Here is a 16,877-nt window from a genome sequence, read left to right as displayed (position 1 = left end):
CAGGCAGTTGTTGATTTCATTGCTACGAGTAACTTAGCTCACTATTCACTTCTTTCCTTACTTGTTAACCTGCATGGCTCTCAGCACAGATGCTTATAAATACTTACAAACAAATCTGAGAGAAATGAACAAGTCAAAGAAAAGCAAAATTTGCTGAGGAAAATTTTAGAGTATTTACTCAGATCTAAAATCCTTAAGTTAAAAATATTTTCATTACAGACATAAAAATGAATGCATAAACAAGTAAGAAAATAAATGGAAAAGTATAGTTCAATCTGTAGGGAATAGACAAATCTTGGATGAAAACATTTGAATGAAGAGGAAATAATGAACTAAAAAGTTGTACAATGGAGGTTTATCTTGTAAATTTCTGGAAAGTATATTATAAAGATATATTATAAAGATATAAAGGTATATTAAATCCGATGAGAAGAAAAAAGTATTTGAATACCAAGTAGAAACAGATCTGAAATACAGCTTAAACATGATGCCTTCCAAATCTGACAAAAGCATTTGGGTTTTGACCTTTAGCTCAAATCTATTTTAAAACAGAATTATAAATTTTATGCATCTCAGCAGAGTGGAACACAGTAAATTGTTCACAAATGAATGTAAAGTATGAGACTATGATAAACTTTAAAGTAATAATAAATTCAAGTAAAATTATTTCAAATAAAAGGGAAAGGGATGTTTTATGGTATGTGATTAGTGTATAATTACTAAAGCATGTAGAAGAAAAAATAATGATAAAGAATTATTATGGAGAAAGTAAATTAAAAGGTAATTGAAGCATACTGTTTAAAAAATAGGCATATAGATTGAACAGGACTGTAAACCATTTAAAGCAAACACTGTGCCTAGCAATCTACTATCAATTTTTGTTTGAATAAAATCCAAATAAACAGTGACAACAACTTACTGAAGTGCAATCTAAACACCTTGTGCTGCTTTTTTCTGCAATGTAAGCTCTTCTATGTATTTTTTTTTAAGAGTAGAGATTATAAAGTATGTTCTCATCCAGAACATTTATTAATTCGTTAACTGGCAAATAATTCAACTACTAATAGAAAAATTAGCAATATATTTGTATTATTTTCTGCAAAGAAATTTAAAATCTCTTAACATACCTGTAATCCTTTTTTCTTACGAACTGTGTTTTCCAAAGAAGACTGTATATCAGAACCAAGTATTTCTGCAATATCCCCAAGTCCAGCATCGTGACCATGTTTTGAGCCACCTTCTTTTTTGGTAGGAATGCCAAAAATATCAGAGATAATGTCAGTTTCTGCCTTTTCGCCCTTTACAAACTGGACAAGTTCAGCTCTAATGCCATGCTCAGCACCTTCAGCTTTTTCTGCTTCTGTAACATCATCATGGATTCCAAACTGTGTTGGGTCAGGCATGTCCCCTAATATTTTAGTGACTTTAATGTTTTTGGCTCCTTCAACCAGGCCACCCCCAAATACAGTGCTCCAAAGAATCTGGAAAATTCCCCACACTATAGTAAAGAACAGTTGGAACATCCCTACAAATAGGATCCAGAAAAAGGAGAAAAACACTTTCACCATCTCTTTTACTGTCATCTTTCTAACTTTCCTGTACTGTTTTCTTAGGTTCTTCACAGTGACCATTTTAAAAAAGTTGGTAACATTCTTCTTCACTGCAGCACAGGCCATTGCAAAAGCTGAAGGAGATTCCAGGGACTTTTCTTCTTCCTCATCATCTCCAATATCTACAACATAGCAAGACTCTTCTTCCTCTTCCTCAGGCCTCTCAGCTGAATCAGTTTCAGAGATCTGTGATGCTAACTGCATTTCAAAGATTGTGTCTTCACAGAAATTCACAAAGAGTTCCATCTTTTCTTGCTCTCCACCTTCATTTACAACATCAAATATGAACTGCCTTTTGGATTCCTTCACCTGTGGCTTCTCCCACTGCATTCTACTGGACTCACTGATTTCAAAGTAAACTCTTTCTATTTTCTTGGCTCCACCCATTATTTCAATACGGCCAAGGTATGGTTCAAAGTAATTAAGAACACTTTCTGCAGGTTCAAGTAAACTCTGAAGGCGTGAATCGTTAGGCATGTGTTCTGAAAGGTTTGTTAGCAATACTGCTACATTAAATCCAATGTCTTTGGCTGGTTCATGGAATCTTTCCACAAAATCGACATAGTTAAACATGTCATTTTCATCAGCTTCTGCACAGGATAGCAGGAATTCAATCTCTGACTGTATATATTGTTTTTGAGCCTCCATTGACTTCTGGAATTCCTTTTTTGAAATTATGCCTTTACCATCTGGGTCATGTTCTTTGAAAGCATCTGAGTTAGTTAGATCTTTTAATTTGAGGAACATGTCAAAAAATTTCAAAATCAATTCTACATTGCTAGATGATTCTACAAGCGTATCGACCATTTGTTTTCCGATCGTTCCGTTTACAACATTACCTAAACAGTGTTAAAACAGTAAGTTATTTGATGCCTCTATATTGTAAATAAATAAATTTCATATTCATGCTGAGAACATAACAAAAAGCCAACAACTAAGAATTTCATTCTTCAGCCTTTGTAATTTTTCTTACAACATGCATTTCTCCAGTAGCCCTCTTTTTCATGGATATGTATATTCCAGAATAATTGTTAAATAAATATGAAATAAGTTTTGTCCTGGCATTTATTATTTGAGGCAACTGAAAAACTGTTTAGAAAGATTAATATAATTATTGCACTTTACATTATGAAGCAGAGGCAATAATATTTGCATAAAGAAAAACAGCTACAACCTTCAAGCAGTGACAACAGCATGACTACCATATCCTTTAGTAGATCTAGCAGTTCTTTAAGCAATTCAATCTGAGCAGAGTCCTGTAAAATAAAAACAAAAAACTGAATATAAGTTTGTGTTTTCTTCGTATTTATCCAGCTCTTCCCTTTTCCTCCTTAGCTGTAGCACAGGAACCATGCTTTTAATGGTGCTTCTGCTCTAACAGATCATCAGGTTTTTGTAACAAGGAGGAAGAGACCAAATTGCCACATTCATTATCATAAAGGTACAAATAAGTTGAAAGGATTAAGTTTGTATTAGAAAATGTTAAGTGCACAGTGATGACTGATGGTTAAAAAGAGTGGTATGACGGTGTTAGTCCAAAGATTCAGTGTTGGACCTCTACATGACAGTAGCCCATGCATAGCCAATGAGAGACAGTATGTTATTTACAGAGTTCAACACTCACTTGACTGTAATTTATAACCAGATGCAAAAAAGCACTATTTGCCTCTTGCCAAATACCTGTGAAAGTTTCATCTGCATATTGGCAAAGACATGAAGAAAGCCAACAACTGCATCCCACAGCCTACTATGAGCCAGACTTTGTTGGTTACCTATGCAAGGGCCCTAAAAAAATTAAGAGAAATATATTTTTTTATTTATATAAAATCAAAATATGAAAATAATTTACCTAAGATTTCTACCTGAAAAACAAACAAACCACCACCACCCCACCACCACAAAAAAAAAAAAAAAGATAAAATAAACAATCAAACCCCAGAAATTTCAGACTTCCATGAAGCTGCATGAGAAAGTTTCCCAAAATTCCTGTGGTATGTAGTCCATATAAAAAAAAAAAAAAGTCAAATATGCAGGCATTACCTTAGTATTAACGTTATACCAGACCAGTGATTCCATGTAACTTTTTCAAAAGTTAGAAAAGTAAAGTCAAATATTTACAATAGGAGATGATCAGACCATGTAATCACAGAACTTCACTGTTAGTATCTTGGGCAAAAAAGTTTTGTTTACCTGAATATATTCTGTAAGGGAATTGAATATTTGTTTGGTGACAGCCAAAGCTTTAGAGAAGTTACGTTGTCCTGATTCATCAATGACATCTTTTCCTGAATAGTACCAATAAAAGTCACTGATTGATTCCTAAGGAAAAAAAAAAAGTGTTATCTTTTCTAATTTTGGATTTTGTATGCAGTATTTACTGTGTGCATGCCTATCACCAAAGGTTGAATCAGCTGCAATTTATTATTTCTTTGTCAATCTATTTCTCATGACAATAGCTTTTTACATTTTTATCCAACTGTGCTGCCTAAAGAAGTAAACAATGAAATAAAGTAACAAACATTTGGTTTCCCAAACAATTCTGAAACGTCATCTATTTTAAGAAGGAAGAAAAGACAAAATTAATTAAATCAAAATTCTTTATTATTAATACCCCTGAAAAGAGTAGCTTCACTTTTGATTCTAACAAAATGTGAATTTATAAAAATGAAGAAAATTATGTTATATTCCATTTTACTCTGATTTTTCCTCACCTGAAGACGCAAGAGATAGTCAACAGTACTAATGATAATATTCACTGTTGTGGTGTTGCCCATCTGAGTACGTAGGTAATTTTGAAAATCTGAAATAATAAGTGATTTGCGCTTCATTACTGTGTATAGGATTGGAAAATACAAGATTGTTTTCATATATTCATGGAGAATACATTCTTTTTAAGTACCTTCCTGAATACAGATGCTCATTATCTGTGCTGGAAATTGAACTACAATATATCACAATACAAACACAACTGAAGAGTTGTTAACCATATGCCTTGCAACAGGCTTTACTGATTAATCATCTGCATAAAATCTGAAAGTACATTAAGACTTAAAAATTCAAATTAAAATCCACAATTAAGATTTTTGGCATGCCACTTTTTCTCAGAATACTAAATTAATTACAGGAAAAAAAAATTTAGAATTGATTCTATTCGGCTCTGTTTAAGAACAGGCTTATTACTCACAGTCATCACTTTTCCCCAAAAGTGATTCAGTTCACTTACCATTGTTATGCCCTTCACAGAGCAGTTGTAAAAATCTAAATAGATCTCGAGTAAATTCATCATGCTGCAACACTTTTTCACCTTGAAAATATATAAATACAATGATAATGTGAAAACTGTTATTATTAAATATGCAGAACACATAATCTTACAGTATCCTTCAAAATTGGAGATTCTAGTAAAAAAACACAGTGCTATAAAAGCTGCTTTAAAGCAATTTAAAGAAACAGACTGAAAATAATGAAAAGGAAAACAGACAAAAAGCAAAGCCAAAATATTTAGCACTCCAATGCATCCATGTGTTAAAAAAAAACACTAAAACAAAACAACAAAAAAACGAACTACACATTATATATTTAATAATTAAATGGTTAGTTATGAATAAAATCATGCCTTAAATATGAATGATACTTCTTTAATAAGCATCAGACTGTTTATCCAAGCTGAACAGCTTAACACACAACCTGCTGCAGACCATAAAGCTAAACCTAAAGCTGTCTGGAAAGATGCAATCAAAGATTTCTTTCTGTATTTGCAACACGCTTTTGCAACAAAAACTGTATCAAAAACTGTACCCAAACATACCACGCTCACGAACGATGACTGTGGATTAAAGAAAAATAACAAGAATACAGGATAAGAATATTGGAAGTTACAACTTTTTCTTTAAAAATATTGCTAAAGATTTTGTAAATATAATGCATATTCAGAAATCAAACCTTAAAATTATTTATATTAAGTCTGAAAACAGAAACCTCAAACCAAGTTAAATAACATTTCTAGTGTAAGAAGGAAGCACAAATAATGTTTTAAGCACCACTGGTTATCAGTTTCATTCTACTTACGAGTTCCTTCTTCAGTAACCATTCCCAGGCCTTCAGCTTTATTTTGTCTCTCAAACGCATTCAAGTCAAGAACACTTATATTAAAAAAAAAAAAAAAAAAGAAAAAGTACTGTAGTACACAACAGAAAATTATTTTCTTCTAGGAAATTTTTGGAGGCCTTCAACTACTAGTCTTGACCCGCTGTAATATGTAACATGCACTGCCTCACATTTTACTAAATATGAATATTAAATAAAGGGACTTGGGATGAAAATAAGGCTCGAATGTCCATATCTGTGAAGAAATGAGTCTCAGATCAGGTCTTACCATTCCCCTAACTTCACTTCCAGTAACATCATTCATGGTTTTATGTATAAACGAAAAACAACTTGAAACCACTCTTAAACATGTCTGCCAAAAGAGCATCACTTGAGTTACTTCTCAGTCACGCTGTTTTCCATGACATTTCACTACTTTTATATTGTTGCTGTATATATTATGCATTTTTATATTATTCCTAAGACATATGGAAACTGATTCCATACTCAGAAGACATATATGGAATGAGTCCCCATATCTTCTGTGATCAAAATAGCACATTTTTTGTGCTACCTTGGCACAGCCGAGTACCTGGAATAGCAGGTGCTGATTCTTCTCAGTCAGAATACTTTAATTCACCTAGTCCAAATATAATTATATGATTATATACACTTTTTCAGTTAAACTGTAACGCATACACGTGTTCTAAGTTCTAGTCATATCCTTAAAAACAAGACGTGGAGCATTCTTCAAAGCATTATTTTCATTCTCTTGTCAGTGCTCAAGTCATTTTATCAAAAACTTCTTTTTTAAGGGAGTCCTGAACAATATACATACACAATTGGTAATAACATCATTGCAGGTGCTTGCTACAGTGTTCTACATAAATGGGAAAAATGACAAGATAGAATAGACGTTATTTAATTACACTGCAACTACTAAATGATAATTTCTACAATGCAGGTCAACATCCCTTCCACAGTTCTTCCTTTCCTCATACAGCTTCTCCACTTCTGATTCCCAGTCTACTGCTTCACAACCCTTCTGTTGCTTTAAACGGTTGAGAAAAGGAGGTTGCCTACTGTACGAGTAATCAGAAACACCAACGGTTTTCCACCTTCTTTATGAGAGACATTTACCTTAACTAATTTGAAGTTCTGTTTTGTCAAGTGAATGGACTACAGTGATCTCACCGGCCACATGCCACCTCTAACAAACTTGATACACATGCAGAGGGTTCAGATGAAGAGATTATGTGACTCGTCAGAGATGTGCAGAAACTGATAGTTTAATAAAGCTCCACTGGCCTGTCTCTCCTTCAGTAATGGCTTTTCTCCATCCTTAGAACCATCCAGAAATCTTGAGGGATCTGGGACCAGTAAAGGAGCTATTACATTTTGCTTTCCTGCCTCTCCAAACTAACCCTTCAAATGCATACATATAATCTTTGCTTTATTTTCTTCTTTGGAAGAATATTCTAAAAGATTAACACACTGCTACTCTGATTCACAAAAATTTTCACAAAAAAACAGAGAGCTCTACAATCTGTGACCTGTCTAATTTGAATCTAACAAATCCACCTGGAGTGGGCAATAAGCTACCAACCCAAATAAAACTGAAACAGTAATAATATGATTTATGGTTTTACCTGCAGGACTGCATCAAGCCAGAGAGACTTTGAAAGAATCCAGCATCCTTTTTCTCCTTCAGGTAGTCTAACATTTTCTAGAGGATATGGGGGACATTTGGAGGAAAAAAGTCTGTATTAAATTTATGTAAATTAACAATTTCCTAAATTACCATTCTAAATGCAAATCACTAGCAAGTAATAATATCACTGTTACTGTAGCAAAAATACCCTGATGTATCTTCATCGTTTAGCCTAAAATTAAATGCACTAAAATAAAAATACAACAGAACACTAGAATTCTCCAAATTAGTTGTTTCCTTTATACAAACAAGACTCTCAATAGTTAGGAAAGCATTACCTGTTGAACTATGGTATTCCCACCATTTAGAATAGCAATACCAAGTTTTAATGTTTCAACAACCATGGGTCCTGTATGACCTGTCAAGAGAACGGTACAGTCAATAAAACTTGCAAGTATGAACTAATCAATCAGAAAAACAGTCCAAAAATTTTACCTAAATGTAGTCGTAATTCACATTTATTTTGCCTCATTATAGACTATACACAAATTGTGTAAGACATACATATGATATGTATAACAAGTTGTTTATGATACACACATCATACGTATAATGACATAATACATTATATATATATATCTCACTATACATGATATGTTTATTGTGTGTACTTAATACTTCACAAAACATTACCTTTGCTTGCACTAATCATCTGAAGGACCATCTCAGCAGCTCCACGATCATGCAAGCGAGCTTGCTGGTAAAGAGTTCTCTGCTTTTCCATTTCTTTCTCCTGGGTTTGGGAACAAAAGTGAGAACAAATTACAGACTGACAAATACAAACTGACTCAGGCAACATACAAATATGAGAAATCTCAAGTTATTAAATGCCATCTGCCTGCATAATCCATGGATTGTCTGATTCCAAAATTTCAGAACACGCTTTCTTCTATATGAATAACCTCATAAAGCAACTCAATACATGCTGTTTTATCCTTGCAGTTATTGTAGTGGACATATTTAAAATTCTATCTTGCACTTTAGGCGATGAGAAAGAAATAAGATTTAAATTCTTACCTCAAATGTCTTCTCTTTTTCTTCCTCTTCTTCCTCCTCTTCTTCCTGACAGCTCTTATTATGTTAAGAAATAGAAATCACAACATTTTCTTAGTATGAAACGTAATGGCGATTTTTACTACAGTATTTAGACTAAAAAAGATAACCATTCAAGGAAATGTTTAAAGCAATAACTAAGTCCAGTCAGAAGATTTAAGATTCCTGTAATCCTACATATTTGTGCTTATCTCCACTAAGAAGCTGATACTATGTTAGGTATGGATACTTCAGGGTATTAATCCAACTATATATGTAACATGTAAGTGTAGGTTATGTGTTCTTACGTCATCTCTCTATTCATATGCACAATATTGATCTTCAAAGTCAAACTCTCCTGATTTGGAAGCATCAGCCATAATCAATCTCAGTGCAAACACTGTCAACTTTCTTTTGACAGACTTCACATAGTAACTCCAAGATAATGACCCTAAGAATCAAGATAACTAATACTGTTAAGACTTCTCAAGTTAACCTTGTACAAAACTAACTGCCAAGTGGTATCAACAGGATTGCACCAACTGGAATTTTATGGTATTATTTTAAAGCAGGAAATTTCTTATTGCTCTGAACACCATTTGTTTCATTAAAAATACAGAAATGACTAGTATGAAGCAGTCCACTTAAGGAGACAAGGAAAAGCATCTGAAATTAATCGGAAGTATCTGAATGGAACAAGGGTTGGAGCTTGAAATTCTGTATTTACCTTTGCCATCATGGCAGAATAGGCGATATATAAAGGATCATCTTCTAGTTTGCTATAAAGAGAAAATATTCTAAATTATTTTATGATGTAGTAATAAAAAGACGTCATATTCCTAATAATAAGTAAATACCATTTTTACTAATGGGAAGTACGCATATACTTCCTTGAATTCCTATTACATTGGAAAATACTATTATAAATATATTTTCTAATCTCAAACCATATCTATGTAACTTTAATTAAACAATTTAGAGGAATATTTTAGACATCCAATTTAGTTGAGTAAGTAAGGATCACTGTCTGTTGCAAGTGCAGAAAAGCATTATGGAGGTACAAATTATAATTATTCTATCAGATAATAAGATTACAGTACAATATAGAAAAATATATGAAGCACTGGACGAGTACTCTTCTTATACTAAATGCATATTCTGATCAACAGTCTAGAACAGAAACTGTAAGAGAATCATGCTAATCATCAATGCTATTTTGGAACCTTTTCTAACATAATGAATAAAATGCAATGAATGCCAACAGTAAGAACACTTATCTATTACCAGAAGAGGATACACTGGATGAAGCAACAGTTCTTGTAGACTTTATGTTTCTATGAGAATTCTGGTTTCATTATTTCTGTATTGAGTATTTAACAAGCTTTTAAAATCTCAAAATTGCCAATATTTGCCTCAATATAAAGGTCATACTGAGTTTAAATACAAGAAAACTCTAATGAAACAGAGTGGAAAAAAAGTATTCACCATGGATAATACTGAACTACAGTTATGTTAAATCCATTATGTAGTATTATTAGAAATTCAGTTACTGTGTGATTTTATTTAATGCATTTTTCAACACGGCTATTTTACCTCCTCTCTGTGAGAGCATTGCGACTAAAATAAAGGATAATCTGATGAAGTGGATCAGGCTGTTTTTTCTCAGTATCTTCCTCTTCTTCTTCATCTTTTTTTGGAGGTGTCTGTGGTTATATAGATTTATATCAGAATATACAAATTAAGCTTCATGAGTAAGAAAAAAAAGACCAATTAAGCTTAGGAAAGGATTTAATTAATTTTGTTTTGTCCAAATTGTATTAACTTTCAGTACTCATCTTATTCAGCAGTTTACCAGAGCCTGCAACACTATTTGCCTGTATGACTAAGAAGGACTTACAGTATCTGATTCTTTTATTCACATTTGATAGTACCATTAGAAGTTTCTCATTTGCAAGGTATTGAGAATAACACAAGTGAAAATCTTAGGGAGGCCTTATTCAGCAGAAATTATGTGTAGGTTTCCATTGGACCAGAACTGAAAGAAAGTCTCAGCTCAATTATGTTCTGGAGAATTGATTGGTAAATTGAATTATTTTTAATAATATTGTCAGATGCATCATATTCTGGCTACTATTTGCTAGATTACATTCATATATCATCTCTAGGTGACTTTGACTCAAGAAATGTAAGAACAACTCTTACTGTCAACTTCAAACATTTTTGGCAGTTTGAAGTAGCTAGCACTGACAAAAGAGCAGTTTATTACCTTCACCTTATTTGTCTTGTGACCCTTTGGTGGGGTTTGTAATTATTATAGAATTGTTGTAATCACTGTTTTGACTAAAATTTGCATTTCTTCCTTTCAAAAAAAAAAAAGCAAAAAATGAAGCAAAGACCATACAATTGTCTAGAGTATAAGAATATATTAGCTGTAATTTTGGAAGATCATACAATGTTCTATACCAGCTGGTCTTTAAAAAAAAAAAAACTGCTAAAAAAAAACATAATTGCTTCTGCTAACTCTGAAGCATCTCCTGATGCATCTTCATGTGATCCATGGATCCATATATTCATTTTCACGGTGTTTACATATCACCAAGATAGGTCCCATAGAAGTATTTTAGACAAACTGACAACAGAGATGGAAGAGATAAAACAGCAGTTTTTCTGAATTGATGTAAGTACCAAAATGCTCAAGTTTATCAATCATTTCCATCAAGTTCACACATAAAGCAAATTTTTGCTGAATATGGCTGCATATATTTTCATCTCCTTATGATGTATCAACAATAAAATAGCAAAAATAATTTGCATCAAAGCTGAAAATGTTAAAATTAAATATTATGCACCAATGAAAATTTAAAAAAGGGGAAAAGCATCAATTGCGTCAAGCTTTAAAAAGAAGAGTAAATAAAATATAGGAACATAGGAATTACCATAATGACAAAAATAGTTGGACAGTTCCTCTAAACCATCTCTCTTCCCAAGAATGAGTATCACTATAGTTCAACTGAAGGCATAAAGCACCTTAATGCACTTCACTGTGCATCACAGGTTGAATGTCTTTTTAATCACAGCAGAAAATGAACTTATGCCCTGGGGCATAAGGATTGATATTTTAAAAATTTATGTGTATGTATACAGTACATAAAAATAAAATATAGGTTATAGATACATGAAATATACACTGAAGTGGGCACTGAAAAGATGCCCAATTATATCAGTACTTACAGCCAAATCCTGAACTAGTTTCTCCTCAAATGAATATTCCTCTGTTTCTATCCAATAGTTCTGATAGCCATGGAGGAAGAGGTTAATAGAACGGTGCCTGGGGGGGGTTGTGAAAGTGAGATCAAGAGGGGTAAAGGAACATAGTATAACAGCTCAGGTGGTTAATGATTAGTAAGGATACGTGTTTGTACAATTCTGATCCTCTGATTGGTCAGTGAAACAAAAAGTAAAACATAACTTTCAGCGACAAATCTGCACATATTTTTGAACATTCTTACGTTTTTTTTTTTTATTACACACGTATATAAAACTTTTTCTTCTGAAGGCTTTTAGAGTGCTAATACACATTGTAAGTGAAATTATGGGACTGGTGCCTTAATACAAGCATGGGAAAAGTACATACTTTAAAAGACTGAGAGCGAGTGGGTGGGATTTACTCCTACTAGATGTAATTTAGTTTACTAGATCTAGCATATAGAGACAGCAGAAGTTGGTTGTCAACAGCAAAATAATTATCAAGTGCTTTCCAGCACGTTATGTGCAGACAATCACTGCCTTCTTCCACACAAAGAAGGCAAACATCAGCTTCTTTCCTTTCAGTTGCAACTCTGGGCAGTGATAATGTGTCCTCAAAGAAGCTGCATTAAAAATATCTAAAAACTTCTCTAGAAAAAGACCAATTTTAGAAAACTCTTAGGTATATTGATTACTATTATAAAGTAGTAATTTAACTGGAAAATTTTCCACAGAAAATACAGCTCATGGCAATAAGACTACGCATAATATTGACCAAACCATCCCATAATTACATCGCATTTGAGGGAAAATCTTGTTTTGAGGTGCTCTACATGAGGTTACAAAGGTTGTTCCACAAAGCCTTTTTGTTCACTTTTATCCTGCACCGATAATTATACAAATTGATGGTATATACTATGACTTGTCTAAAGACACTGCACATAAATTCTCATTTTATGGTGACACAGATATTTAGTCAACCCTTTATACTCTCCCTCCTGCACTGGTGACATTTTATTATCAGTTTTCAAAAACTGACCAATCAGAATACACTCTGAAAATTGTACAAATTCATGTTTTATGGCAACATCAAATCATGGCTGGGAAGGAATAAGTGTGCGCATAAGGAAGAGGCTCTCCACAAGTTACATTACCGTTAACTTGAGTATAAGCCTGTCATACTGAGTTTTTTCATGTACTTTTTCCAGCCAAACACGTTGAAAGGTGCTCAGGAAGAAATTGCTAATTTTGTGTCTGAAGAAAAGCATATAGGTTTTCATTGAAGAACTAACAACAAAGGCACAAGTTAAATTCAATAAAGTAGTCAGAAAGAATGTATTTGTAAACTCTGTATGAAAAATTGCCATGTATAACTTTGCTGTATCTATGTGCATATACAGATGATAGACAATAAGACAAATAATTTACAAATTAATTTCCTTAAAAGATGAAACATAAATATGAAAATCTTAGAGAATGCATTTCTCATACAAGACACTATTTCAAAGCTGTTAACATACATTCATTAAACAGAGAATAAAGAATTAGTATTTTCTAACTTCACTGACATTTTTTCCTTGGAAAAAAAAATAAAACTACTATTTATTTTGTACCTCATAGTACTTCTCAGAAAAGGAAGTACTTGAAAAAGTTATGAAAGAAGTTAAAACATTTTTTCTATAATTTAACAAACCTGCATATCAACAAGACAGTTCAATTGCTGAAATATCCTACTGGAATTCCTAAAAACTGATACATATAAGAATGCATTTGAAGAAAAATAGATTTAAATGGGAAATTAACATTAAATTATATTGAAAGCCATATAAATCTCCAGAAAATTATCAAAAGAAAGGGATCATTATCCACTGAAGATATTAATCTTTTCTAGGATAAATTAAAGTATCGCCATAAACTGTTTGCTTACTGCCTTTTAATTTACTGCCCTTTAAATAAATCATCAATTTTAGAACTAACACTCCCAATACAAAGCTGCAACTAAACTGAGGAAATATACAAGATATCAGGAGCTGCATTTGAAACTGTGGTGCAATTCGATTAACATAGCTCTTAGAATTAATCACACCCAACTTGAAATTAGACTCCCTAGGGTTCAGATGTCTTAACAACACTATCAATTTAAATGACAGAGAGAGTTATATATGCAATAAGGTGCAAAATAGTGTGGTAGCCTTATTTTCCTGTCAGAATCCAATGATTTACCTAGAAAAATCTGTCTATAAACTAATGAATATTAAAACTTTTTTTTTCTGCACCTATCAACTGAGGAGTTTTTTCACTCTTGCCTTTTTTTGAAATGCAGATATCAAAATTAAAATTTTAATTAAAAATTAATTTTAAAAAAAACAATAAAAATTGGTTAAAATAGAGAGCTCATTTTTATAATCTGGAAGAAGAAATAATGGGACAGATTTGCCTCACATTCATACTAAAATTAGGTTTAAACTCCACCATAAAATCTACCATAAAGATTGAGAAGAACCAACCTCGTTGGTTTTTTTGTTGTTGTTGTTTTGTTTTTACAGCGAAGTTTTTAATGAAAATTACAGATACTCTAAGTTTTATATTTCAATGAGTATTATTCTGTATTTTCTTGAAAACGAAAATACAGATTCATAACACATTTTGCCCCTTGGCAAGTCTTACATCAACCTCATGAATCCTAAATATATGTTTTTTAAGACAAAAATAAAATGAATTATTTTTATCATTTAGGTGCTCATATATAATCCAAACATGTTAAGAATTATAAATCCAGAATACATTTATAAAAAAAAAACTTCACAAAATTGTTATACTGAAATATCTACCACTTCCTCTTGTTTTTTGAAGCAGAGTTCTTGAAGATAAATTACTTGATAGTTCAACCCTAATCAGTTTGGTTTCATGTTGTTTCATTTCATTTCTTTCTGTCTCCATAAAGATTGCCTAGTGGCATTGTGACAGTTTAGAGAGCTATTAGACTTTAGAACTACTATTTTCATGAAGATGTTTGCTTTTTATGGTATAACTGGCTTTTATTTGTCTTGTGCAAACCTTGCATTCTTCTCAGTATGTTAGTGGCACAGCTACAGACCTTTAGCTGACAACAAGCATGTAAATAGGCTTTATACAGGCATTTTAAAATGTAATGCAACTCTTTTGTTAAATACTTTGCAAACAATCTTTGAACAAAAATATTAAACATGAACCATGATAAAACACAAAAGTGAAGAAGCAAATTTCATTAGAAATGTGCTTAGGCTGCACCTGAATACAAAGCACATTGAAAAGAACATGGTAGTGAAAGGACAGTAATTGCTTATGGTGTTAATACATGGTTTAAATCAGTAGATGACTCCAGGCATGGGATGCACTTTATCTCAGACTTTGTGGTATCTACTTTCAACTGGAGTAATAAGCAGAGCAACACGCAAGTACAAAATCTCATTGTGCACTGCTCTGCCGCAATATCTCCTTTACTGCATATATAATTTGGATGTAATAGCTGAAGATGCAAGCTAGATGCAAGCTTCATGCAAGCTAGAGCATGGAGTGTTCATGCAATAAGAGTATTGCCATATAAAAAAAAGCTTTAAAAATATACAAACACAGGAGAATAAAGCACAACCAATCAGAGGCAAAAAAAAAAAAAAAAGGACAGAAACAGCAACAACATCTTAACATATTTTTCACAAATAACATGAGGAAATATAGAAAATAACGGCTGACAAAAATGAAGCATTTTGGTTTTGAAGCAGTGTAATTCCTATGGTCTTTTTCCCCTCTGGTTATTTGTCATGAGACACGTATTTTGCTACTGTGAGGAATTAGCTGATAACTACCCAACTCTTGTTTCTTAGACTCCATTACACAATCCAAACAAGTAGCAAACTTGCAGGTATACACACAAGTAATATTTCCGCTCAGAAATGTAAACAAAATTAATGAAAAATAAATCTTTCAGCCATTTACCTGGGCAGGTTGTACAATGGTGCCATTCTAAAACAAGCAACAACAGCCCTTTTGCGTTGTTTTGACAGGAGTTTATGCCAAACAGCTTTCTTTGATCTCAGCGGTTGTTCAACCTATGGGAAAATATCTTTTATTACATACTATGGAAACTCCACGTTTAATTCCAAATTTTCTTTTTAGACACTGGTTAATGTATCTAAAAAATGAGAAAATTTACAATTTGCTAACAAGTTAGAAAAGTTACAAAAACCCTACATCATCTGAAAAAAATATATATTTTTAAATACTTTGAAAAAATACTGAGGGCCTTATATACAGTGCCTCTCAGTTCATACAGGAAAGCTTGAGATACCAGAATATCTCATGGGTGGGACTCCTACATAAAACTCCATAATGATTACTTTGCCTGTTTATAACTATGCATATTTAATCATTCATGTGAACAAATTTCTGTGCTATATCACTTGTGAATGAAAAGAATTAACTTTACGTGGGAAGATTATAAATGCATTTTTGTATTTAAAATAGTAGCATTTGAATGCACAGACAACTAGATTCAAAAGTTGCTATAGAATCCTCGTACAGAAATGGAAGACAGGCTAAAATCAGTAATATTAGAAGTAAATGTACATGCAAACATTTCTCCCTAAAATTCCAGAGTTTTCATCTACTGAATGTTGATGTTTTGTACGTTATACTTCATACAACTCTTTACAGTAAAGTTTTGCAAGGGCAAATACATCCTGAGATTTCCCTGAAACAAAATTGAGGCACTTCAGCACATGACATTAAAAACTTTGCATATATAGACATCTGTGTGTGTGTGTGCATGCATTGCTTTCATCTGAAAATTTTAATGACACACTCTGAATTGGAAATAATTTCTATAAGGAAAGAAACTCATTCTACTTTAAAACAAGCACAGTGTAGACATGTAACTTTATACCTGCTCCAGATGATACAGAGCAGCTGATATCCTCTGCACACGTTCCACATTTTTCTCAGGGTCAGTAGGCTCATCACTTTTCAAAATGTCTTTATACAGATTTAACTGCCATTTCACAGCTGGATCATCAGACTAAAAAGCAACATATTTCATACTAAAGCTGCTGAATGAAGATAGTGAATTTCACTACTGCCATTATTATTCTCATAGCATAATGAAGAATGTTATAGGTATTCCCACTTCATCTGTCCCTTTCAGTCCAAATTAGCAT

The 16,877-nt window shown here is 32.6% G+C and overlaps 1 protein-coding gene across 1 annotated transcript in view; it reads right to left on the bottom strand.

The window, feature by feature from the left end:
* Nucleotides 1–16,877, bottom strand: part of RYR3 (ryanodine receptor 3) — a 243,221-nt gene that overhangs the window by 21,070 nt on the left and 205,274 nt on the right. The window contains exons 76-92 of the mRNA XM_080595279.1: nt 16,607–16,738; nt 15,661–15,773; nt 12,840–12,939; nt 10,033–10,142; nt 9,167–9,218; nt 8,425–8,478; nt 8,041–8,140; nt 7,686–7,765; nt 7,346–7,422; nt 5,679–5,752; nt 5,419–5,436; nt 4,834–4,914; nt 4,322–4,410; nt 3,801–3,929; nt 3,291–3,395; nt 2,785–2,866; nt 1,128–2,449 (exon numbers count right to left, since the gene is read on the bottom strand). Coding sequence (XP_080451405.1) covers nt 1,128–2,449; nt 2,785–2,866; nt 3,291–3,395; nt 3,801–3,929; nt 4,322–4,410; nt 4,834–4,914; nt 5,419–5,436; nt 5,679–5,752; nt 7,346–7,422; nt 7,686–7,765; nt 8,041–8,140; nt 8,425–8,478; nt 9,167–9,218; nt 10,033–10,142; nt 12,840–12,939; nt 15,661–15,773; nt 16,607–16,738 — 2,718 coding nt within the window. The remainder of the gene's footprint in view (nt 1–1,127; nt 2,450–2,784; nt 2,867–3,290; nt 3,396–3,800; nt 3,930–4,321; nt 4,411–4,833; nt 4,915–5,418; nt 5,437–5,678; nt 5,753–7,345; nt 7,423–7,685; nt 7,766–8,040; nt 8,141–8,424; nt 8,479–9,166; nt 9,219–10,032; nt 10,143–12,839; nt 12,940–15,660; nt 15,774–16,606; nt 16,739–16,877) is intronic.

This window comes from Anser brachyrhynchus (genome assembly GCF_964034855.1).
Source record: "Anser brachyrhynchus genome assembly, chromosome: 5".
In the NCBI taxonomy this organism is placed as follows: domain Eukaryota; kingdom Metazoa; phylum Chordata; class Aves; order Anseriformes; family Anatidae; genus Anser; species Anser brachyrhynchus.
Note: the sequence above shows the minus strand (reverse complement) of the source record. Positions and strands in the feature narration are given on the sequence as shown.